Source organism: Nannobrachium achirus (assembly GCF_963921795.1).
Source record: "Nannobrachium achirus genome assembly, chromosome: 17".
NCBI lineage: Eukaryota > Metazoa > Chordata > Actinopteri > Myctophiformes > Myctophidae > Nannobrachium > Nannobrachium achirus.
The window spans coordinates 46,398,313-46,425,791 of record NC_137824.1 but is presented as its reverse complement, the minus strand read 5'-3'; the positions used below and the strand labels follow the sequence as shown (position 1 = coordinate 46,425,791).

General features: G+C 42.0%; 1 protein-coding gene across 1 annotated transcript in view; it reads right to left on the bottom strand.

Moving 5' to 3' along the window:
* Positions 1-27,479, bottom strand: part of diaph2 (diaphanous-related formin 2) — a 765,099-nt gene that overhangs the window by 531,099 nt on the left and 206,521 nt on the right. Inside the window, exons 8-11 of the mRNA XM_080745541.1 lie at positions 14,690-14,764; positions 14,059-14,128; positions 12,599-12,735; positions 3,111-3,219 (exon numbers count right to left, since the gene is read on the bottom strand). Of these exons, the coding sequence (XP_080601667.1) occupies positions 3,111-3,219; positions 12,599-12,735; positions 14,059-14,128; positions 14,690-14,764 (391 nt within the window). The remainder of the gene's footprint in view (positions 1-3,110; positions 3,220-12,598; positions 12,736-14,058; positions 14,129-14,689; positions 14,765-27,479) is intronic.

The following is a 27,479-nucleotide window of genomic DNA, read 5'->3' as shown; positions in this document are numbered from 1 at the left end:
TTTTTTGTTGATTTTTGTTTTTGTTGATTCTTGTTTTCCGTCCGTGGTCTCCTGGTGATGGATACTGGGCAAAACATAAAGACAGCCGTGTTGCTTCGCTGCTGCCCTTTCCCCACAAGGTCCTTTGAGACTATAGAGCTGGTGAGTAGAGAGACTAAAACATAATAATAATAGGGGGGAGTTGGGGTGGGGCATTTGCAAGAAGCTGAGAGAAGTGAGAAGGATACAGAGAGAGAGAGAGAGAGAGAGAGAGAGAGAGAACCCATTTAGGCCTAGAATTATTGAATGCTTTAACCAGTGAAAAATAGCAGATATACAAGCTCACAGCGCGGCACCGAGTGCTGCGATTTTTCAAAAATAGTTAAAGCATAAAATAATAATACTCAATAATGTGTACCGGTTCTGAATGGGTCAAAGAAGTAGTTCACCCCCCAAAAAAACATCAATTACACACCCCATGAAGCCTTGAATTCATTGATCTTTGTTTGTTTATAAAGATTTTAGTTTTTTGGGCTTTAATGCCTTTATTGATAGGACAGTAGACTGACAGGAAATGGGGGGAGAGAGACAGGGAGTGATGTGTGGCAAAGGTCGTCAGGATCGGGAATCGAACCGGCGCCGCCGCCAGGCATCCATGCCTATGTGGTAAAGCCTAAGTCAGGGGTAGGCAACCCTAGACACGGATGCCAACATGGCACAGGGGAGGGTGATCACTGGCACACTGGCAGAAGTGTGAGAGAGAGGATTTTTATTTTAAAATCTTTTTTTTTTTTAAATGTGGTCAATTAAATGAAGTCAACTAGTTTACAGCAAATTACATCCTGCACATAATTCTACATTCATTAAAATAAATTCTGAACTTTGACTGGGGAGGGAGTCGTTATAGCAATGTCATGCCAATCAAAATATGTTAAAATGTTTTATGGGATGTCATTAAAATGCACATGGCACACTGACTATTTAGAAAATAAAAACATGGCACTTAATTTCAAAAAAGTTGCAGACTCTTGCCCTAAGTGGTATGCGCCCGGACCAGTAGGCCAGCGGGCGCCCCAGATTTTTGTTTGTTTGTTTGTTTTTGATGACCGGCAGAGACTCAAAGAGTCTCCTATTGACAGATGACCTGGTCATCATTATTAGCTCAGGAAAGCAACAAAAACAAAAAGAAATCTCCATGAATTCAAGGCTTCAAGGTGTGTACCAATTGATAGAAAAGTAAAGTAAAGTCTTTTTTTTTTGAGGGGGGAACTACTCCTTTAAGCCTTTTAGACATAGAATTATTGAATGCTTTAACTATTGAAAAATAGCAGGTATACAAGCTCGCAGCACGGCACCGAGAGCCACGCTGCGAGCTTGTAGATCTGCTATTTTTGAGAAATCATGAAGATTTGTGCAAATCTTTGATTAAATATATTTTTTGAAGTGAACATTTGCAACTCAAATATTTGCTTCTAGGGGGGTCCCTGATACAATATTTTCAGATGGGGGTCCATGGCCAAATACATATAATTTTGGGGGTCCTTCTTCACATGAAAAGGTTTGAGCACCGCCGACATAGAAACATATCTTTTTCAAAAAAACCTTAGAAGGATTCAGAAGACACTTATAGAATCGGGTCAAAATATTCAAAGAATTGCCAAAAAACGTCAAGACGTTTCAAAAATAGCAGATCTACAAGCTCGCAGCGCGGCACTCGGTGCCGCGCTGTGAGCTTGTATATCTGCTATTTTTCAATAGCTAAAGTATAAGATGATACGCAACAATCCGTACCCGGCCTAAACGGGTTAAAAGAAACGAGCACCTCTCTAGCTGTTGTATTATCATGTTCCGCGCGTCCGTCGTCCACACAGAGAAACGGACCAGGGTTGCTGCTGCTGCTGCTCGGTGAAGCAGGTGCTGTTGATTAAGGCAGGGGTGACGGAGCTCCCGGTGCATTTCAATGGCCCTGCCACTGGGCTGCCGTTTCGTGCGGCAAAAGGTGCAGGGAGAGGTTGACAAGCAGGACACAGCAGCAGCGGCAGGAAGGAGGAGAGGTAGAGAGAGAGGTGTGGGGGGAAATATGCGTGTTGGGGAAACCGACGACAGGGGGCCAGGACACAATGGGCACCGGAGTGACACCACTGTCAATTTCAATCTGGCCTCTGCGTCAAGACGACACAGGCTTCGAGACGAGAAGAAGCCTGTTTGTGTGAGTGACACTGAACTCGCTTCGTCGTCCACTGCACACGGCGGCGGCGTTGCCCTCCTGTTGCGGATTCACGGAGAGACGTCGCCTCCTATTGTACGCTTTATTGTGTTTAGGATCAAGGGTCGGCAATTATTTTTTCCATGGGGCCACATGAACAACAGAAAATATTGTGGAGGTCCGGGCCAAAAGGCAGTGCTCCCCGCAAACTAAACACACAGCTGGCTGAAAACCCGGCATTCGGCATTGACTTTTCTTTTTTTAGCCACTTTAGCCATTTCTGATGGGTAAGGTAAGGCAGGTCGTCTTGACGTGTGACCAGTCTGACCACCTGCTTGTTATTGAGACGACATCTATTGGTCATGCATGATGTACGCATTGCGTCCATATGTGCGTGAATAAAAAATAAAAGAAATGCAGCTTTAGCTGAGCATTTATTCAGCATTCAGCATTTATTCAGCTGAGCAAACCGTCCATGTATGAGGTAAAATTTGAAAATGTATTTATTTTGTAATTTGCCATTAACCCTACAAGGGCCGGTCAGAGTGAACCAAATGCCCAGGTCTGGTTTAGATGGTCTTTATTATTTTTCTTTTTATTATTTGTATTATTTTATTATTACCATTATTTATTTATTTTCCTTCAGAAACTTTAAATTCAAGAAAGACGGTGAACACACATTATATTATTTGCTGCCTATTTTTTTTTAACACTGACACAAGTTATTAGATGTGATTAGTATTTAAGATATTATCTCCTTTAATCATTGGAATATAAATGGTTCAGGGGCCACGTTGAAGATATTATGAATATTCTATAATATTATGATAATTATTTCATTGTGTGTGTGTGTGCGTGTGTGTGCGTGCGTGCGTGCGTGCGTGCGCGTGTGCGTGCGTGTGCGTGCGTGAGAGAGAGGGCTAACCTGTAGCTGCTGAGCATCGTGGTTCTCCAGGCCCTCCACAATCGGAGCAAATCTCTCTTTGTTGTTCCTCTCTGCAGCGATGGTCATGGCAGCTAGAATCTTATCCAGGCTAGAAGGGAAAGAAGGGAGAGAGAGAGCAGGCAAACACAAAAGTCAACAAACACTTTTATCGCCCCCACTGACAGGACATTTACTCACAATTTTCTGCTCAAACGGCGTGTATCTTATCTTCCCAAGTGCCTTGGTTTGGCCATTTACTCGGCCCGTCCTTGGTCACTCAGGCCAATTCCATTCCTCTCAATCTCTTCGTATGCAATCCTGTCCATTATTGCCGTCCAATTTTGCCTCCTTAGTGTGTCGTTGCTAAGGTGATGCTAGACAAGAAAAAAGGGGCCTCTATTGCTGTTGGCAAAGCAATTGCGATGGAAAGCTTTTGGCTGGGTCAGTAAGGGTGCAAATTATTTCGACGAGAAGGCTGCCAGATTAATGCCTATTGTGAAGGTAAGCAAATTAGGGTGATTACCAGGGCTCAAGGCACCTCTGATGAATAGTGATTTGGACCATCATTCAAATCATTCAAATCATGAACCAAAGATACAAAATGTTGCGCTCCATAATCATGTGCATGAACACCACCACAGACAGAGGACTAATGGACACTTTACTAAACGGTAAACACTAAGTACTGATATGGCTTTGTAATATCCATATTTTACTATGCACCAGAAGCTAGCTCTCTCTCTCTCTCTCTCTCTCTCTCTCTCTCTCTCTCTCTCTCTCTCTCTCTGAACTGAAAACAAGCCAGATAAAGAGATGCAAGACTCAAGAGTTTATTTTCTTCACTTGCCCTTCCCCTCCTCCTTGCACTTCACCATGTAGCTGCTATTGAGGAAGGCAGAGGCCCAAACATTTGGCTGCCCTTGTGGTAACATCATCATATGAAAGACAAATATATATATTTTTTTAAAAGTGCATTTCCCTTCACCATGAGAGCGAGGGAGGATAGCTCATCATGACCCGTACGTCTATGAAGTCCTCTCTGCTGCAGAAAATAAATAAAGAAGTCAAATAAAATGTTGTCGTTGTGGTGGTGTTTACTCATTGCTGTGCATATGCCTACACACACGCATCTGAATTTGAATATGACAGCCCACAGAGCTCCAAGGACTTTAGCTTGTTCCAAGCAAATGCGCTATGATCAAACATATTTTTTTATCCCCCCCCCCCCCCTCCCCCCAACACACACACACACACACACACACACACACACACACACACACACACACACACACACACACACACACACACACACAGATAGAGAGGATAGTATGTTTACCGGCTTATATCAACCGTGGGGAAGGGAAAGCAATAATAATGTCAGGGCGATGATAAAATACGAGTAATCGTTTTTAGTTGAGCGTAGGAAATCACTGGGAGATCATGCGTCTGACCTACAACTGTCAGCGCGCGGTGCATGTGTGCGAAGTAAGCCTGACACGGAGATAAATGAAGCGGCCATGTGCTGTGATAGGGGTTAGAGAGTCACGCAGGCGGAGTGGAGGGGCACGGAGGCGGGGGAGCGTGCATACTGAGCAGCTTTAAGCCGTTTAGGCCTAGAATTATTGAATGCTTTGAACTATTGAAAAACAGCAGATCTACAAGCTCGCAGCGCGGCACTCGGTAGATCTGCTATTTAAAAAAAAAAAACTTGAACGTTTGTGCAAATCTTTGAATATCTGTTGTCGATGTACTGAAATATTATCTTGCTTATTATAGTGATGTTTTACCTGCTTGTTGTAAGTCGTTTTGGATTAAAAGCGTCTGCTAAATGCCTAAACTGTAAACTGTAAAGTGAACATTTGAACTCAAATATTTGCTTCTGGGGGGTCCCCTGATACAAAATATTTTGAGACGGGGGTCGGCGGCCAAATACATTCTAGGGGTCCTTGACATGAAAGAGTTTGAGAACCACTAACGTAGAAACATCCTTTTTTTTTTTTAAACCTTAGAAGGATTTAGAAGACACTTATAGACTTGGGTAAAAATTCAAATGTTCAGTATTTTTCAAAAATAGCAGATCTACAAGCTCGCAGCACGGCACTTGGTGGCGCGTTGTGAGCTTGTATATCTGCCATTTTTTGACAGTCAAAGCATAAAATAATAACACGCAATAACGCGTATACCCGGTGTAAACGGGTTAAAGCCAGTTCAGTTCAGACGCCAAGATGCTCCAAGAGAACACGGCTGCGTGGATCTACTTAACTTGTCATGTTAACCCTTTTGCCGGTCGGAGTGGGCGTCGAGTGTTATGAACCCATGAAACAACACTGGATCACACGTGTTCTTTTTTATTTTATTTATTTACTTCAGAGAGGGAAAGTGAAGTCTCGGGTGCTTTGGACTGTCACTCATACACGCCGTAACGTCAGCCTCTGAATCACAGGGGGGATGCATGTGGAGGAGTCAACTCCAGCAGCGGGTACTTTATGAGACGTACTGTACTCCAGATAGCGTGTGCATTATGCACACATGGATGTGTGCATATACAAATTATTATATGTACTTGCTTGAACATGACTGTATGTGTTTGCATACCAATATAAACTCAGCACAAAAAGAAAGGAAACTTGACTTCGGTCCATTATATCTCCCCTTTAATAATACCAATTTGTATTGTGTTTTATATCATTTTTATCGTTTTATTCGTCACCTTTACAACGAGCTACAGCCTGTAAGATTGTGGCATTTGTGGAATGAGCAACACAGCCAAACGTGTGGGTAGCGCCCCTCCAAAATGGCCTTGCAGGCCTGCAATACTGTTCTTTTGGTGTTCACCTATGTTACTTGGGGCATTGAATGATTGCACTCTCTCACAGTATTAAGGAAAAGAAAAAAACAACTCATATTGGCCATTTTTACACTTTGTTCATGTTAACACATTGACCGCCATTTTAACATACCTCCGTACTCCCACCTGCCATTCGTCTCCATAGACTTCCATGTAATTGGGTGTGCACGGATCATGCACACCCATGCCTAGATAATGCACCACGTGTGTCCACATTGCTCACAGCTTTCAAACAAAAAAATCCGAATGGAAATCCGTTCAGGCATTCATGAGATAACAGCCACTATGTTTAACAAAGATGGCTGCCAAAATGGCTGCCATGCTTGAAAGATGGGGTTGCTATGGGGGTTAAACATGCAATTTCGCGATTGCTATCATGCCTACTCCATTTTTGGGGGTCAACATTTTTTTTTGAAAAAAAACATTTTTGATTTTTTTTTTTTTTTTTTTTTTTTTTAATTCTCTGGACTATCGGGCCTGGCGGGGAAAGACATTGGAATAATCTCGGGACTATCGGGCCTGGCAGGGAATGAGTTAAGCTACGTGTCAGGGAAGCCCAAAACGAGAGTAAATGCCAGCAGAACAGTATTGAAAGCCATTTTGGCAAAATGTTGGTCGGCGCTACCCACACGTTTGGCTATATAGACCGATGCTTACAAGCTGTACCTCGTTGTAAAGGTGACGAATCAACGATTAAAATGATATAAAATGCAATACAATTTGGTATTATTAAAGGGGAGATATAATGCACCGAAGTCAAGTTTCTTTTCTTTTTATGCTGAGTTTATATACCAATATGAGACCTGGTTTATCTTGAACCACCGATCAGACCGATATGCCCATATTATCGATATTTTGTGTGGGAGCCAATTATTTAGTTTATATTCAACGATATGATTTCATGTATTTATCGGCCTTGCATTGTGTGGTGTGTGTCTACTAATGGCTGTAGTGTGCTCAACCCCTGTAGGTCTCTTTATAAGGAAAGGTGCGTTATGCTAGGGGGTGTGGCAGACTGAGAAGCACGCAGTCTTTTTAGACATTGCTTGCGTGCAGGAGATTTATTTTGTGATATTTCATTTTATTCTGTTAGCCTACAAGTGTAGTTTTAAGGTCATTAATCCATTTGTAAACAGAAGAAAAGTACTTTAAGTAAGTATATATAATAGAACTTCACACGTTTACTGCCATTGACTACTGACGAGATATCTCGTTATTTGAAATCCAATGGCTCACTGCCATGGAAAAGATATGTAATTTCAGTGATTACCCTAGAGGGCGCTGTTCGCCAAAGTAGTATTGTTTACAACGCACGTCGGGCGTGCACGCGAAGTTAACGTCCTCCATAGTAAATCCATTGAGAGGCCCATAAAGAGACTTAATTTTCTCCAAAAGGGACATTCTTATACAAAGGATGGTCTCCACTCTCCATACTATACACAAAAGCTGGGCGCAGCCATGTTCTCTTCTGGGCTCACACTGTCATGTGACTAGATGACGTAATCGTTGCCGTCAAGTGATAATCCAAAAAAACAAAAACAACCCCCTTCCGGCCCTTCAAAATAATAGCGGCGGCCTATGGAGGAAACGGCGTGGCACCGAGGCACCAAGCAAACCTTCAGATTAAGAGGCAGTAGTTGTGTTAATGGTGCTAGGTTGCGAAGAGAGTGCCGGAAATGTAAATGTACATGTAGCTCACTGGCCTCCTTCAAAACTGCCCTGAAAACTCACCTTTCAGGAGGCCAGAGGCGGAGGTAGTTATCACTTCTCCCGTAGACAGGCGAGAAGCCCCACCCCCTTGTTTCCCCTATCCTGTGCATATAGTGTTTTTATAACTGCAATGATATTGAATATTTTCTTTGCTTGCTATTTGTTATGTTCATGAATTGAATACCAAGGACTTCCAACTTAAAAAAAGTTGCACTGTTATCCATTTTTGTCTAATAAAATATTCAATCAATCAAATGACCGGAATTGCCCGGAAATGACGTACTTCATTCAATAAAAAAATAAAATAATAATAATACATCGCCCCATTCACTTGGCCACATGGTGCATTCCTGTTGCCAGAAAAAAAAACACAGAAAACCCGTGGCAGAGGAGGATTAATTAATTAATTAAGTAATACCGCAGCAGTTAATGCTTTTAGGTGATTAATCAGAATAATGAATTTAGTAAAACAAATCTATTCCAAATGTTCTGCAATGATTTGTTGATAATATAAAAGATAAAGCATATTATATAAAAATAAAAATGTATCTATAATCGCTGAGAAAATAATGGATGGTTGCAGCAGCACTATCTACACAGCTGAACTTGGCTCTCATGCTATTTGTGCTATTTGTGGCTTTGTTTATGTTTTTTTTTTCTTTTACCAGCATATACAGACTAACTTTGAAGTGTCATTGTTATTCCAGTCCAGCCCTGGAGACACAATAAAAAAAAAAAAAAGGGGGGGGGGGGGGAGAAGGAAAAGCGCAACCCTGGATTCAATTTATAATCTGTCAGGCGGGCTGTGTGTCCGTTGCAAACTAGACTCAGCACTTCAACACATTACACAGACCAAACAGGATCATATGAATGCACTATGTAGTATTCACTAGATTCAGGCCCATTTTGCAGCAGTGGTGGGAAGTAACTAATTGCATATCGTCACTGTCGAGCAGAAACCTCGTATCTCCAAGTTTCAAATTTGTACGTTCTTTCGCAAAGTAAAGCCCTGCTTCATCAGACAAGGCCGTCGCACAAAAGTAGTGAAAACAGCAGATCTACAAGCACACATTTGTAGATCGGCTGTTTTCACTAGTTTATCTCATTTTTAAGCGGTGGTCACACCGTCTCCATAGCGTGGCCGTGTGTGTATCCGTGTATGTATCCGTGTATGTGTGTGTGTCTGTATGTAGCCTCTGGTGTAGCCTCAGTACCCCTGGGTGACCAGAGAGGTGCTGTTGAGTCTAGCCTGCCCTGAGCATCAACTGCAATAGCAGTGGTGGCCTGAGTGAGCAAGTATGGCTCACACTCTCACACACATGGGCGCATGCCCCCCCCCCCCACACACACACACACACACAGTGTTTTGTTTTGGAGAGAGGAGAAGAACGCACGCACGCACACACACACACACACACACACACACACACACACACACACACACACACACACACACACACACACACACACACACACACACACACACACACACACACACACACACACACACACACACACACACACACACACACACACACCACCGCTCACTTCAAACTTGGGTTTGATTTTTAAAATGATAAATGCAAAACGGTTTTGGACATACAAGGTTTCCACCTGACAATGACGATATACTGTATGTACTGTACTTAGGTAAAATGTATTAAAAGGTATTATTACTTTACTCGAGTCCTTCCACTACATCTCAGGGGCAAATTACTGTACTTTTACTCCACACAAATTAGATACTAGTTACTTTGTAGATTTTGATTATTATTACAAAACATACATACATTAACCACTTCAGCCCTATTTACAGTACATTTCGGCCATTTGAAAATAGCCGATCTACAAGCTCAAAGTGTTTCGCGATGCGACACATTGAGCTTAGATAAGCTATTTTCAAAAGATTTTAATACATTTTATACAAATTTTGAAAACTCTGCATAATGAGTACTTTCAATATTTGGTATTGTTTGATGTAAATACTTTTGTACTTTTCTCAATATATATATTTTTTTAATTCGGGACTTTTACTTTTATCAGAGTATTTCTACATTGCAGTGTTATAACTTTTATTTATGTAAAAAATGAGAGTATTTTTTCCCACCAAAGAGTAAAAGTAATGCAATAATGCAATGTAGAATCACTTTGGTAAGGTCGGGTATACAGTGCACTGCATAATGTGCATAATGCACTTATATGGCATTATTAGACACATTAGACATTTGTTATAATCTTATCATTGTGCATAACAAAATTAGAACAAAGTCATTTTTATAACTGAATAAGTTATGGCAGTTATAATGTGCTGTTCCACGTCATGTCACACTTTTGGCCCTACTCTTATCTCCAGCATAAAAACCTGACGGTCGCTTATCTTCCGAGGGAGTCTTACTGGTAATGTATTATGACCAGCATATACAGTAATACGTAAAAAAATGTATAAGTTGTCATACACGACTATAAAACATTTAAAACACATGTATAACTTCTAAGCACGTTGCAATGCATTACAAATGCACTTGTTACCAATAATTTGCTACAATTACTTGAGAACTTTAGGGGCTGCAGTGGTTCAGGGGGTAGAGTGGCTGCTTGGGAAACAGAAGGTTCCCAGTTCGGTCCCGGGCTCCCCCAGGGACTAGTGTGGAAGTGTCCTTGAGCAAGACACTGAACCCCTAAATGCTCCCGATGAGCAGGTTGGGGCCTTGCATGGTTTCCTCCACCATCGGCGTATGAATGTGTGTGTGAAGGGATGAATGTAATGCACAATCATTGTAAAGCGCCTTGGATAAAGGCACTAAAAATACACCATTTTACAATTCATAAGTACCAGTAAGACTCCCTAATCGGGAGATAAGCGACCGGGTCACATTATACACAAAGAGGCCTGTAAGTGGCATTGGTTCCACCCACAAGTTTGTACGACAAACGGTTGATGAGTAAAGCCAAATAAAGTTTTGGCCAATCAGAGGAGGGGACGGGGCTAAGTTAAACCAACAGACAGCCGGTGGAGGTTTTGAGAGTAAATGCGACCTGACAGTCGCAAAAAGTCCTGTGTTCAAAATGTTTAAATCACAAAAGCAAAAGTACTCATTTGTTATGCAGCGCGCCAATTTCAGAACCATATATAGGCTATAATGTTATTGGATTATAATTACTGATCATTAACCATTTAAGTCCTATTTTATACTGAGGCTGTTTGAAAATAGACGCGTTTATAACGTCTATTTTCGACTTTCGTCCAGTGCTTTGGTATATAATTGCACTAAGATGCTTTACACCACTGGAAGACTCTTGCCACACAGGTGCAATTCTGTTGCCTAAAGGTAGGAGTGGTGATGCTTTTCTGTCTGATCATTTTGAGGTTAAGCAGCACATGCTAAGTTGACAAATTGTGTGTTTTAGTTTTTCCCCCCAGCGAATAACCACGCAACCTTAAGAATGTGTTCTCTCTATGTTGCTGGGACTGCCGTTTTCCGTTCTCTTTTCTAGCTGTTACTTTGATGTCTGTTCGTGTTTTTCTTCCATGTCATCTGTGTTTTGCTGCACAAACATAGATGTGCCATCCGTGCTAGACCGTGATTTGAATTTCAATGGACAGTAACTGCTCCCTGACAGAGTCTTTATTTTAAGGACACAGCTTAAAACGTTGTCTTGTACGGTGCGTGGGCCACTTTAATAAGAAGTGTGTGTGTGTGTGTGTGTAGGGCAGGAGTTTTCAAAGTGGGTGACAGGGCACCCTGGGGTGACGGGCAGTCCAGGGGTGCCACGAGATAATTTGATAATATTTTGAATTTATTTGGACACTTAAAAATATATTTTGTATAATTTTAAACTTGGAAGTACAAAGTTATTTTGAGTCGGTTCCAACCAAAATGGCTATTATGTTGTTTTCCTCGCAACATAATCACTAAAATATGCTATAAATATAAAAAATATTTATAGGGGTGCCCCGAGCCAAAACAGTTTGGGAACCCCTGGTGTAGGGGACACAGTGGCGCAGTCAGTAGCGATGTCGCGTCACAGCTAGAAGGTCCTGGGTTCGCTTTGCGCTGGGGGCGTGTTTTCTCCTCTACGTCATCAGTGCCTATACCCTAGGTGGGGTTGGTAAAGGGGCCTTTCTCTGTTCTCCCCGTGTCTCCTAGGGTAGATACCCTCACAAAAAAAAACATGCAGTAATCCTGGTCTCTATACCGCCTCCCCCTGGCTAGCTAAGGCGCCTGATGGAGGGGAAAGGAACTGTTTGAAATAATGTTTTCCGTCCACACACTACTTCCAACAGGGGAAACTCCCCCCTGTCAGGTGAAAAGCAGCTGCTTTGACTTCTCATGCATAGAAGCATGAGGTCAGTCCATTGCTCTACCCAGGTTGGCAGAGGAAGTGTAGCGCCCAGGATCACATTAGACAATTGACACTGGGTGAAAAATGGGTTTGAAAATTGTGGATAAAAATGTTGTGAAAGATATGGATATACTGTATACATATTTTTTAAGAAAAAAAAACATATCAGATCGACGTGCTATAACGGCGTATCACGATGCGAAGCATTGTGAGCTTGTAGATCGGCTATTTTTTGCCATTTGACATAAAGAAGTATATGACGTATGGCTGAGAGGCGGGTAACATAGTTTTGTACTTTTTCTGGTTTTCATGTGTCTATGAGGTTGACAGTACTTCATTAGACCCTCTGGTGTGGTTGTTATGAGCACTGATGTATTCCCTTTGTATTTGGGGTTTCTTCCTGGAGGCTGACACCTTGTGGGTAAATAGTGCAGATCCAAAAACACAGATAAAATGACATCATATAATCATTCCCTCCCCTTTTACCATTCAACCAACACTGTGGCTGTGGCTAACTTCAGATGGGTCAACCCCCAAATACTTAATGAACTGGTGGGTGTGGCCACATAAAACTGACTGGACTCACATGTTCTCCTCCCCGATGATGCACACGGCAGACAGGATCTTGACGATCTCCGTCATCATGCTGGTCTGCTTGGGGTCGATGGCCTGGGCCAGGAGCAGCAGGCTGCGCTCATTCTCCAGGATCCTTTGGAGTCCATACTGCCAGGAATGGATTCAATGGAACAGAGGGAGAGACAGAGAAAAAAACAATCCCACCGGGTATGAATTAATGAGAGCATTTGCATTGGTGGATACATTTTACTTCAAGTAAAAAAAAAAGAAATTATACAAAAAAAACACACTAATGCAAGTTATAGTTAGCCTTAATTCTCTTTTAAGGAGGGACAATGAGGCCATGGGAATGGGAGACGGTGATGAATTAATCCAATTCAGGACAGGGCTACAGGGACAAATACTTATATAGTCTCCGCTAGCGTTGAATCTCTGCGCGACGCAATCGCCGGCTAGAGATGACCACGTGTGGGGATTGAGGAAAAGGGTAGAAACATCAATAGTTCATCTATCCTCGTCGAAACGTGCTACTTTTTGAGAAATGAGCCAGCCATTCCCAAAAAAAGAATAATTAAAAGAGGGAGAGGGGGGACGACGGGCTCAAAATGGTAAATTAGCTTTACTGTCCCATTACCACACTTGTCAAGAGCCTGCACAGTCCACGGGCAACCAGCACACACTCAAATCCTGAGTGTTAGTATATAAATGAGTGTGTAAAAAACCAGACACTTCCATCTTTTACTCTCAGTGTTAAAATTGACTGTGTTCTTCTACGACGATGACCTTTTAACCACTTAAACCCTATGTATATATACTTCATTGACCGGTGTCCCCCCTCAGGGGGGAAAAAAAAGCGTTACACTTCTAAAACCTTTAAAAGTGATAGACTATGTAGCGAGGACTGAGCCTGGAACCAGACCAATCCGCCTGTGCAAAAAAAATGGCCTTCGGTGAATATGGGTTTGGCCCCGCTCAATTTCCTCATTTACTCCATTTCCTCTCCCCCAAAATCTGTGGGACCAATCAGGGCCCAGCATTGGTCTGGTCTAACCAATCGTGTCCAGAGACATTTTTTATACCCACCCCTTGGAAATTAAAATTCTGCTCGCGAGTCCAGACTAATATCTGATACGCAGTAAGGAATTTGAGCAACGCCAGGGTAGCGAGGACTCACTAAGAAACTCTACAACCTGACTAGACCCCCTGAATTATTTAATGATCTTTCCAATGGTTCCAATAAGAACAAGTTCTCCACAAGAACGGGCCAAGTTCTCCATTCACACATTGATTGATTGATTGATTATTTTTATTAGACAAAAATGGAGAACAGTACACGTATAGTCAATACAATTGAAATGTAGTACAGTACAAGTACAGTTAAACACCCTGCCTAAAAGGAACATCCCAATAAGACTTTTTACTGTCTTTTTTTTTTACGTTGGAAGTCCGTTGGAAACACACAGTACAAACCTTATTGTTCATGAAGGCCTTTAGACACTGGATCAATTTGTGCTGGTTCTTCTTATCAATACTCTCCTGTCTGCAAAGCGGAACAATACAAAAAACACACAGGCAGTGGAGATCAGGCCATTACAGAACATAAAATCCAGTGTTTAAAAGGATCCCTGGCTAATACACCTTAAATATTTTATTTCTTCTAGAAATAGCTAATCTTTCACTCAATAGGGGAAATGCTTGTCGCAAGTTGATGATGTCATAAATGTCATGTGTCATTTTTATGGCATGCATGTGCAAAAAAAGGAAACACAAACACATTTGAAATATTGATTTGATGCTCATATTAACCATAGGAAGTATTATGTTTGTTTTTATTTGCACATACATGCCATAAATTCCATAGGAATAGATCACAAATTACATTTATGACATCATCAACTTGCGACGGGCATTTCCCCTATTGAGTGAAAGATTAGCTATTTCTAGAAGAAATAAAATATTTAAGGTGTTTTTTAATTTTACATTGTATTTATAGAGGACAATTATAATGTATTAAGGCATATTTGTCATATTAGCCAGGGATCCCTTTAAAAAGGAGATATTGGGGGTATATATAGGTGAGAGCTGGAAGGAGATGACTCACTGCTTCTTCTCAAGGAGCTTCTCCAGATTGTCCAGCAGCAGGCCCAGGCCCTCATGGCCAAAGTTGTTCACCCAGCTAGAGAGAAAAAGACACGATGTTCAGTAAATATCCCACATTATCCAAGTGTGGTCGACACACTGAATGTTTACAGGTGTCTTCCCAGATTAAATCAATCACATAATATCGTCGTTGTCGGGTGGAAACCTTGTACAGTATGTCCAAAGCCGTTCCTTTTGTATTCATAATTTTAAAAATGATTTAAACTAGTGAAAATAGACGATCTTCAAGCACACAACGCCTCGCGGTGTGAGGCGTTGTGTGCTTGTAGATCTGCTATTTTCACTACTTTTGTGCGACACTCTTGTATGATGAAGTAGGGCTTTCATTTCGAAAAAGAAAACATACTTGGGAGCTACAGGGTTTCTACCTGACCTGACAATGACGATATGCATGATGGGTGAAAAACACACAGAATTGTCATTGATTGAGAGGGGTGCAACTGCAAATCTACATGCAGCGGTGCGCTCCTGTGCTCCGCGATACTAAACGCTACCACGGTTCAAATCTCGTTCAAACGCTATATCCGTTTAACTGGCAAATGAACAGCCATCCATCTTGGCTTAGTGTTCCTGTGGCCCAGGCAGCTCGCATGCATCCAGGGCCCCCCTAAGTGAGCCGCTGTATTCCTGCGCCAAAAAAGATTAACACTCAAATACCTGGAACGCGCCCGAGTCGCGTTAGATTTTAACCACTTTAACCATTATTTTATGTTTTAACTATTAAAAAAAATCACAGATATACAAGCTCACAGCGCGGCACCGAGTGCCGCGCTGCGAGCTTGTAGATCTGCGATTTTTGAAAAATCGTGAAAATGTGTGCAAGTCTTTGAATATCTTTGACCCGATCTTTGACCCGACTTTTAAATCCTTCCTTCCTTCCCCAAAATTACATTTATTTGGCCGCGGACCCCCATCTCAAAATATGTTGTTCCAGGGACCCCCCAGAAGCAGAGATTTGAGTCACAAAAGTTTGCTTTGGAAAATACATATTGAAACATTTGCACACGTTTTCACGATTTTTCAAAAATAGCAGATCTACAAGCTCACAGCGCGGCACTCGGTGCCACGCTGTGAGCTTGTATATCTGCTATTTTTCAATAGTTAAAGCATTCAATAATTGTAGGCCTAAATGGGTTAAGCAATGCGAGAAAGATAACAGTGTAATCGATAATGGATTGCGGGAGATAATTGGCTATAAACCACATCGTATCAGGAGACAGCAAATGATCCAGCGCAGATGAGCCAGTTTGTCTGTGCTGCGAGAGAGAGAGAGAGAGAGAGAGAGAGAGAGAGAGAGAGAGAGAGAGAGAGAGAGAGAGAGAGAGAGAGAGAGAGAGAGAGAGGGGAAGGCGAGGAAGGCTCGGGTGGGAGGGACAGCCTGATCACAGGCACATTATATCATTAGCGTTACTTGTTTTCGGGCGCCTGACTGTCAATAATACAAAATGCATGGAGCAATTTGTGCCATTAACCCATTCAGGCCTAGAATTATTGAATGCTTTAACCAGTGGAAAAATAGCAGATATACAAGCTCACAGCGCGGCACCGAGTGCCGCGCTGCGAGCTTGTAGATCTGCTATTTTTTGGAAAAAGTCGTGAAAATGTGTGCAAATCTTTGAATATATATATTTTCAAAGCGAACGTTTGTATCTCAAATTTGGCTTCTGGGTGGTCCCTGGAACTAGATATTTTAAGATGGGGGTCCGTGGCCAAATAAATATCATTTTGGGGGTTCTTCACGTGAAAAGGTTTGAGAACCACTGACATAGTAGTCTCTCAAGAACAGACTGACTGAGCTCCATTTAAGTGAAAAGGACCTTTTCTTTGACGATGGCTGGCCAGATTGCTGACATCGAAACATAGGTTTTTCCAAAAACCTTAGAAGGATTCAAAAGACACTTATAGAATCAGGTCAATATTCTAATTTTCACGTTTTTTTCAAAAATAGTAGATCTACAAGCTCGCAGCGCGGCACTCGGTGCCGCGCTGTGAGCTTGTATATCTGCTATTTTTCAATAGTTAAAGCATAAAATAATGATACACATAATGTGTACCCGTTCTGAATGGGTTAAATGGCCATAAGTCAATGATTTATCCCGCCTTTTTGACAATGATGCGGCACAATAATGGTGTGCATATTAAAGTCATTTGTATTGACTGTGTGAGTTGGAGGAGACCCTCCATTAGGAATGATATGTAGGAGCCCGAGGCAGCTGTGGAGTTGAGGTGAGGTATTTCCTCTGATCTGTGATCAAATTAGCGAGCGTTACAAATACAACACCAGCCAGCTTCGTCATTATTCCGAATTCATTAGAAGGCCCAATTTGCAACTGAAATTAGCATTCACTGTACAGCGCAATAATGATCTGATTTGTTAATCAACACAACGGGATAATATTGCAAATTTGTCTGTTAGTCTGTTTGCCGTATGCCTTCTCCGCTGTCATAGTTCCCTTTCATGAGGAACACAGTAGGATTAGGTCCAGATACCAAATTAATAAATGTATAAATTAACCCATTTAGGCCTGAACACATTATGACGCAATATTTTATGCTTTAACTATTGAAAAATAGCAGATACACAAGCTCACAGCGCGGCACCGAGTGCCGCGCTGCGAGCTTGTAGATCTGCTATTTTTGAAAAATCGTGAAAATAAGATTTTTGACCCGATTACATAAGTGTCTTTTGAATCCTTCTAAGATTTTTTGAAAAAACTATGTTTGTATGTCAACAATCTGGCCAGCCATCGTCAAAGAAAAGGTCCTTTTCATTTAACTGGAGCTCAGTTAGTCTGTTCTTTAGAGACTACTATGTCAGTGGTACTCAAATCTTTTCATGTTAAGGACCCCCAAAATGATATGTATTTGGCCACGGACCCCCATCTCAAAATATCTAGTTCCAGGGACCACCCAGAGGCAAAATTTGAGTTACAAACGTTCGCTTTGAAAATACATATATTCAAAGATTTGCACACATTTTCACGACTTTTTTCAAAAATAGCAGATCTACAAGCTCGCAGCGCGGCACTCGGTGCCGCGCTGTGAGCTTGTATATCTGCTATTTTTCACTGGTTAAAGCAGTCAATCATTTCTAGGCCTAAATGGGTTAAACCAACAAACAAACAACTGACTCACAGTTCACATTTGCATGTTGGAAGGAAGTAAGGACGGTGAAAGTAACGAATGAGAGACTGGGACAACAGGGAAAGAAAGGAAAGCGACATGGTTGAGGGAACATGGTATAAACAGACTCCACAGTCTTTGTTCGTGTTCCCTAGTCATGGCAGTAATGTCATTCCTGTTGTGCGAGAGCAGGAAATGGAACCGATATTCGTCAAGAGGCACCCCTGTGTAATTACACAGCGGCGCGTTTGTAATAAGATTCTGAGAAGATTGTATGTATGGATCACACACCGTGTCTGCGACAAGGTGTGTGCATGAGATGTACAGTTCTGTTCATCGATAGATATTCTGACCTTTAGACAGCTTAGACCTGATCCATAGCCTTTCTTGATCTGTTGTCTGTGCAAGACCAGCAACTACAATATTCCACTATTTTTATCTTCTGGTGTCCTTAACTTCTGGTGTCCCTAACTTGGCCATGTCTTTATAGGTGTAAAATCTTTGAAATAATAGTTGAACTGAAGTTTTGTAACTAACATGTTTTTCAGAGCAACTAAGGAATTATGATAATACAGAATGTAAAAAAAAAAATTGATTGATTGATTGATTGATTGAAGGCTTTATTAGAAGTTTGCATAGGAAAATGTACAGATTCATGACGGTACAGTTCACTGGTACAAGGTCTACTAAAAGGAGATCCATGAAAAGACTAAGCTTATTTCAACAGGAAACCATTTAAGTGTCAACTGCATTTTTCAAATAAAGAAAATTATAATAAAAAAAAGTAATTTCTTTAAATAGGGCTCAACCTCTGAAACCTATACTTCAGTTGGCCATAGTCCCCCAGGTGTGGTATGAATTCCTCCAACTGCTTGCCACAGTGAGGAGCCCCCTCCGGGAGGACGTGGTGCTTCCATCCAACTCCTCCAGTTCAACATTGTCCTCTAAACAGGTGTCGCCCCCAGCCCATTGGGAGTACAGTACGTGCAGCAAACAAACAAACAAAAAAAACTTCACCCCTGCGTCACCTGAGCGCCCATGTTTGCCTATCTTTACAGATTGTTCGCCTGTTATGACATGCCCAGAATACATGGGGAAACTAGGGCTCGTGTTCAGCTTTGTCACTAATTTCCTCCGCTTGGAAGAAGAGTGGCAACATTTGCACCGTAGAGGTGGCTAAAACGGATGGTCCCTTCCTGCTCATTCTTAAAACAGGACCTCAGGGTACTTGTTCCACCGTACATCAATAGTGCACCCCCTGAGATACGATCGCCCCCTTATCAACCACCTCTCCTAAACGTAGGCATGCATCCAAGGATTTCATTAACTTGTGAGAGAACTTGTTCATGTAATATGGATGGTTATAATCCCCCAGTTAAGTGCCACCAAATTGTGTTACTTTCCACAATCATGTATATTCCGCAGGCAAAATGAAAAATTCATGGTCTGTCTTAGCGAGGCAATTTTTAACGTGTATTATTTCTGCTGGTTTGATGCAATTATGTTTCAGTTGTGTTAAGTGCTATGAAACGTAAAATATGTAGGATCATTTTCACGGTGTAGTCCGCAAGCATGTTTTCACACATGAACACGTCGGTCGGTGATGTGCTGATGCTTACACACGTACGTCACGCTGTCAAGGAATTCAAGGAATAGCCCAATCAAGTCGGTATCCAGCATTTCAAAATGTAGACAAAATGCCTTCATTTTGTTGACCTAAAAACGTCTTTCTTTGCTGCAAGCTTAGTACACAGAAAACATAATAAGTCAAAGTATTACAGAGTAATTAAAACAAGAGCTTAAACAAAACAGTGCATGGTGGCACTTCAATCGTCCCCACATTAGACACAGTGTTTTAATTGGGTGTGTTTTTTGCCATGGTTCCTCTGGAACACAAAGACTTCAGCAGAGTCTGACGGAGCAAAGGCACATTCCTGCTGCACTGTGCTGCAGGTAAAGGGTTGCGTGTCTTGCTCTATAGGGCCTCGGACACACATAAAAAGCATGTTACCTATGCTTTACCTTGGGGGAGGCGGGGGGAAGAGCAGCGTTCAATTCATTCCCTGTGGAAAACACATGGTTTTGAAGAAGCAACTTGTTTTAAGGCTGCCCTTCTCCCCTGAAGTAGCCATAAAGCAAGTTGCTTCTTCAAAACCACGTGATTTCCATAGGGAATGAATTGGACCCTGCTCTTCCCCCTGCCTGCCGCCAGGGCAAGCATAGGCTTTTTATGTGTGTCTGAGGCCTAGGACAGCGTTTTTCAAATGTGTGGGAGAAAGAAAATCATAAAAAATAAATAGAGAAACTTAGTATGTCCAAGTTTCAAATGTGTGGCCTTGTGGTTAAAGTGTCCGCCCTGATACTGGGAGGTCAGGGTTCGAAACCCGGTCATACCAAATACTCTAAGAAATGGGACCCAGTGCCTCCTGTTTGGCACTCAGCATCGAGGGTTGGATTAGGGGTACTTGTACATCAAGCTGCCTCACGCTACAGAATCAGGAGATAGGCTCCTGATCTATGGGCCTCATGGCTCGGCAAGGCTTACTTAAAGCTCCGCTTCACCATACAAGACTGGTGCACAAAGCCAGTGAAAATAGCAGATCTACCGCAAGGCGCTGTGAGCTTGTAGATCAGGTATTTCACTATTTTTAAAATTACCAGTAAGACGCCTAAGGGTGAACATGTCGCCATGTCTTGGCCATCTGGCCAGTGATGTACTGTATATCGGACCAGTTACCCATATATGGAGATCCCTGATCCCCATATATGGAGATCCATGTACATGGAGATACGAGACCCCAAACATGCTTACTCAGTTGTTCGTTATGTGAAAGTTCTATGACGTCTATGAAATCTGACATCATACAGTACATACAATCCCTTTTATGCCCAGAGCCACTTGGTCACCACGGTATTTTGCAGCTCATGCTACGGACAGACATATACAGTACATGGACAAAGTCACTCATAGGAGACGGTGTGGCGGTTTCTGCCGGACAGCGATGATATGCCATAGCTATGGTTCTCCCTTGCAGTTTTGTAAGCCAAATGTTGTAGTATGGGTAAAGGGGATACTTGTATTCAGAAATCAGGGAAAGGAAGTACGTACTGAAGGCAAAGAAAGAAGTTTGAAAACCACTGCGTCTAGGATGTGCAAACAGTTATACATCACAGAGACAGAGACACGAAGCATAAAGGAAAACAATGTGGAAAAGGGAAGTGTTCACAGCGCAGTGAGTTGATCAGATTCCCGCAGACACACTTGGCAAGGGAACTGTCAGTACAGCACCAAGACAAGAGACTTGTGTGCATCAGCGGCTGCAGGAACTGACTCACTCCACTCTTTCAGTACGGCGGCTGACACATCGTCAATCTCTCTGTCTGACTGATAGAACAGGCCCTGTGTTGCGTTGGCTCTTGTTTTTTTTGTTTTACATTATTCCATTAGATGACTGGTTGCAGAGCTCTGTATCGTCGAAAGCTCGTTTTCATGGGCAATATAAATAATTTATATTATTATATTACATTAAAAGCAAAGAGAATGTCGCTCAATCAGTACAACATTCTACTTGTGGCTTGCTGCTCAGTGAGAAATGGTTCTCAACTGCAACCAAGCCAGTGGTGGAAAAAGTACAGCCATTTAATAAAGTAAAACCTCTAGCAATCCGTGTGTCCTTTACAGTTTGTTTTGTTCTTTTGTCCACATGTTTGAAAGGCTATGCCCTTCCCAACACTTTCCCCTACAGCCACAAAGGTGAGGGCAGAGGTCACCACGCCAACGCAACGTCACACAAGTGTGCGACTCCACCGAGAATAAAAGTGCAAGACACGGGAGAGGTGAGTGTGAGCCTTCCCAGGGTGAAGCGTCGGTTTGGCCAGAGGGGAGTACATCAAGCTTGAATAAAAATTCAATTACAGCAGGCTACTGTATATTTACAGGCTCTATTTTGCTATGTCTTGTTTGTTACAGGTCGTGGACTTCTGGTGTGCGCGGTTTCACGATAAAAAACTGTTCATAAAAAGGCTTATCTCGCCATATAGGTCATAGCAGTAGCATGTACACTGTCTGGTTTCTCCCTTTAACTCTGAAATACCTGGAACGCGCCCAAGTCGCGTTAGATTTTAACCACTTTAACCACTATTTTATGCCTTAACCATTGAAAAATAGCAGATATACAAGCTCACAGCGCGGCACCGAGTGCCGCGCTGCGAGCTTGTAGATCTGCTATTTTTGAAAAATCGTGAAAATGTGTGCAAGTCTTTGTATATCTTTGACCCGATCTTTGACCTGACTTCTAAATCCTTCTTCTAAATCATGTTGTTCTCAAACTTTTTCATGTCAAGGACCCCCAAAATTACAGGTATTTAGCCAAGGACCCCCATCTCAAAATATGTTGTTCCAGGGACCCCCCAGAAGCAAATATTTGAGTTACAAATGTTCGCTTTTAAATAGATATATTCAAAGACTTGCAAAGAAAAATCATGATTTTTCAAAAATAGCAGATCTACAAGCTCGCAGCGCTGTGAGCTTGTATATCTGCTATTTTTCGATAGTTAAAGCAGTCAATAATCCTAGGCCTAAATGGGTTAAAAGGTTGATAATGCCGACTGCTTTCACATTCTCTTGACCTCACGGTGTGGGCCAGTGGCCCACAGGCATCAAAGTGGATCGTACCATATGAAGTTGGAATCCAAAAGGTCAAAAGTGGAAAACCAAGGGGAGCCTCTAATTGTGGTATAGGAACATGCATGGAGTCTTCAAAGAGACGGCGTTAATGAGAATACCGAGTAGCGGGGGTTTAACAATACGCAAAGGTCACGATAATTCAATACGCAGTGCCTGGTGTAAAATAATATGACCATGGACCTGAAGAAGCTGTAAGAGAACCTTATGATGAAAAAAGGTTTAATTAGAGTAAATTTAAATAAATTATAGTCTTAAATGGTTATTGGTTAGCAATGATGTCACATTTTCTACTGTATGTCTGATAACTTTAGATCCAGCCAAAGCCCTAAAGGCCGGTTCACATCAATGATTCGCGAGCTGGCTCATTGAGTCGCAAGTGATTCAACATGTCTAATAGCAAGCAACAAGTCCAAATACATTTCTGATCACTAGCACGTTGCTCACAGTCATCTAGACACACACACACACACACACACACACACACACACACACACACACACACACGCACACGCGCACACACACACACACACACACACACAGCATGAGTCAGTCTTTAAAAATAAAAAAAATACAGCATGCACCTGACGAGAGGGGAGACAAAAATAGAGCGTGTGAATGGGAGAAAGAGAAAGGAGAGCGTATAACAAATTCATATTTTAATAAATATAATAAATATACAATATCATCTAGGTTGACGTGCTATGGAAATGGTAAACTATCTCTGCTCCTCTCCTGTGTCTGTCACTATCCAGTTTGGGAAGGCACCATCTGCTGTTTATATCGTTACAACTCTCGTGTGGACTGTCCAATTTTATATTGGTGCAAACCAAGTTTTGCGATTCTGTTGCAAGTGGCTGAGAGTTGCAAATCGCTCTGTTGCGAATCATTGATGTAGACTTAATAAAATGTCTTGCCCAATTATAGGACATTTTTACAAATGAAGTATTGCACGTTATGAGCTCCTTTGGTAACAACTTTGTTTTCACGCTAAAACATAAATGTATTTGTTGGTAAACGTTAATGTTCCAGATGCACATCAATTGTGAAAATTTAAGAAACTTTCACCAACAAGAAATCAATTGCATCCTCTGTACAGCGCTGCAGCTCTCTTCAACGGCATTAAACAGTCTAGTCAGGTATCCATCGTGGACGTGTGAACAGAAAGATGCAGTAACTGGAAGACTAGAAACAGTTAATTGCTTTTTTCTTTTTTTTATCCATTTAAGATCAAGGGAGCGGGCATCAATATGATCAATATGGATAATACTATACTAGCATCTGGTACAGGTGGTGGTGGGCCGAATGCCTCAGCCCAATGAGCCACATTAACCCATTTAGGCCTAGGAATGATTGAATGCTTTAACCAGTGAAAAATAGCAGATATACAAGCTCACAGCGCGGCACTTTGGAAAAAGTCGTGAAAATGTGTGCAAATCTTTGAATGTGTATTTTTAAAGTGAAGGTTTGTAACTCAAATTTTGCTTCTGGGTGGTCCCTGGAACTAGATATTTTGAGATGGGGGTCCGTGGCCAAATAAATATCATTTTGGGGGTCCTTCACATGAAAAGGTTTGAGAACCACTGACATAGTAGTCTCTCAAGAACAGACTAACTGAGCTCCAGTTAAGTGAAAAGGACCTTTTCTTTGACGATGGCTGGCCAGATTGCTGACATAGAAACATAGGTTTTTCAAAAAACCTTAGAAGGATTCAAAAGACACTTATAGAATCGGGTCAAAATTCTAATTTTCACGATTTTTCAAAAATAGCAGATCTACAAGCTTGCAGCGCGGCACTCGGTGCCGCGCTGTGAGCTTGTATATCTGCTATTTTTCAATAGTTAAAGCATAAAATATTGCGTCATAATGTGTTCTGGCCTATATGGGTTAACCTCCCCTGCTCACGGCAGCAACAGGAGTAGCACTACAGATATTGGATTTCAGAGAGCGGAACAGGGGCTAAAGCCGGTCGCACGCGCGCTGAGGACAATATTCCTGGGTGTCAGCAGCCTGTGAATGTGATTGCCGGTGTTGCTCCAAGCATTTTGGGAAGAGAGCCGCACAGCAGTCAAAAGCAGCGCTTGGCACCTCTAATGGTATTTGAGTCTCAGCAGGATGCCAGAACTTGGCCCGAACAAAGACTAGCACATCAGGCCTGCTACATAGATGAATGCTCCACTTTTCCTCAGGTGGAACTAACGGTTGCTGAGCTGAGCTCGCAGTGTGTGTGTGTGTGTGTGTGTGTGTGTGTGTGTGTGTGTGTGTGTGTGTGTGTGTGTGTGTGTGTGTGTGTGTGTGTGTGTGTGTGTGTGTGCGCGCGTGCGTGTAAATAAGTGTGTGTACAGGTGGGTGCATTGAGGGTGTTAATACAAAAAACTAAATCGCTGAGGTCAGCAGGGTTTGTTTGTGTATGTTTGTGTATGTGTGTGTGCGCACGCAGGGGCGTCACAAGGGGGGGAAAGTGGGACTGAGTTACTAGGGCCCAAGGTGGAGGGGCCCTAGTAACTTTAGCTATTGAAAAATAGCAGATATACAAGCTCACAGCGCTGCACCGAGTGCCGCGCTGCGAGCTTGTAGATGTGCTATTTTCGAAAAGTCGTGAAAATGTGTCCCCGGAGCTAAATAGATGGGGGGTCCGTGACCAAATACATATCATCTTGGGGGTCCTTGACATGAAAAAGTTTGAGCACCACTGACATGGAAACATAGGTTTCTTGCACACATTTTCAATCTACAAGCTCGCAGCGCGGCACTCGGTGCCGCGCTGTGAGCTTGTATATCTGCTATTTTTCAATAGTTAAAGTTATACCATGTAACTTTTTTTATAAAACAAATCTTAAAATTGTCCTAACTCTTAAATCGCTAAAGTTTTAGAACACCCACTCCGTTATTTTCAGCTTCTGAAGCCTTCTCTTTATATATTTTCTTCTAGCAGTGACAGGGGCGGGATTTCCCGGCAAAATGACGTCATCATACACTACCGGCCAATCACAGCGAGGGTTATACACTGCCGGCCAATCACAGCGCATCTTGAAGTGGGGTCGCTAGCTATCACAATAGGGCGGCCATATTTGTAGGCGCCCGTGTGTCTCTATCTATACTCGGGTGAAACACTCCGTTTCTCCGGAATGCCTGAACGCACAGGAACCAGGGACCCCTCCAAAGATAGATCTCGGCGAGATGGAGGCAGACGCGGGGGTGACGCGGGGGTGTGAGGCCCGGTCTGCGGCGAAAAACGGCCGAAAGACGTGGACGCTACTGACCACTAGTTGAGCAACTTACACAGTATAGCTTTAACATTCATGGGGGACCCACAGTGAATCCTTGTACCCAGGGCCAGAATTTGGTGTTGCGCCCCTGTGTGCGCGCAGTGTGTGCAGGGAGAAAAAAGCAACAGAGAAACAACAACCGGGAAGACAGTGGACGTCTTCTCGACGCGCTCCCCAGACACGTCTAAATGACCCTCCCGCCGAGCATAGAATACACTCCTGAAATTTCTAATTATCCGCTGAGCGACTATAAAAGGCTCCTGCAAAACATCCCAGACTGCCGGGGAGTGGCAGAGGGTAACCAGCGCGGAACTGGCGGAGTCCTGATTGATCCGGCCGATTAATTGAATAGCGGGGTATCAAGCTGTTCTGTGCTGTTGTTGGGGGCGGACGAGAAGGGGGGCTCATCAGGTCTGATGTGTAGTATCTACAGCATACATGGGGCAACTGCAGGTTAATATCGGAATACTGATATGTTATTGATTTCAGCTGTTATAATTCCAACCATGCAAACATGCCCCGCTTTAATTACTTCAGTCTATATTAGTAGCAAGGTGAGACACTACAGGTGAATAGGGTAAAAAAAATAACTAATAGCTACAACCATGAAACTTTTCCAGTTGATTACTTACATCAAGACTAAGAATTTTTGAATTACAAGTTTTCTGAAATTATGTTTAGATATGCAAATGAGGCATTATATGCGCTAATAATGCCTAATTTGCATACTTTTCAGGTACATAAATCTGAAGATTGGATAATGCCAGGTTCAAAACTATTGTTTCCCTTTCTTGACATATTAGAGACCAAACAAATTACAGAGGGGATTTTAGATATCTCTTTTTATCACTCCATAAATCATAAAATAGTGTCAACAGTCATAAAAAACCCATTTTCGCCATGTTTTTTGTGATAAAATGGGATGTAAATCAGGCTATGAATGATATATCAACAGACCCCTCTGTAAATATCTTCAGGATATAGATAAGAATAAAACTGGAAGGTTTGGTGTATGTGGGTGCAACTGAAGTGGAGATTTATGTACCTAAGTATGAGGAAAAACACATTTTGGGAAACGGCCTTTAAAGATCAGACACACCCCCATCCTATACAAACCAATTGTAACTTCAAACTCCATTTTAATCATGTTAGAGTCATCAAAAACACCTGTCCTCGGTTCTGGTGACTCATACTGCCCTCCTAATACTTGAGGGGGCCATGTTTCATTGATTCATCCTTTATTTATTTTTTATTGTCTATATATATCTATATTTTATAAAATATGTATGAAAACGAATGCTGTTAACTCAGCACTTTCACGTATGAAATGAACATCTATATGTGTATTTTGAATGCTAATTTTGCATTAGTTTGAAAGAAGGCATGTTTAGGAAGCAAAATAGTAAAAAATCTAATTTTTTTACATTTTGATTTTTTACATGTTTTCACCTGCCATGTCTCCCCTTGACTAGTACTTATTTTTTTTTAATGTCCAATGTATCTGTATTTAAGTTCATAAAGTTAACAGATGAAGAACATATAAATGCATTTGAAATTAAAAAAATATATATACTTTTCAGGATTTCAATAGAAAAAATAGAAAGATAGCCGATCTACAAGCTCAAAACGCGTCGCAATAGATCGGCTATCTTTGC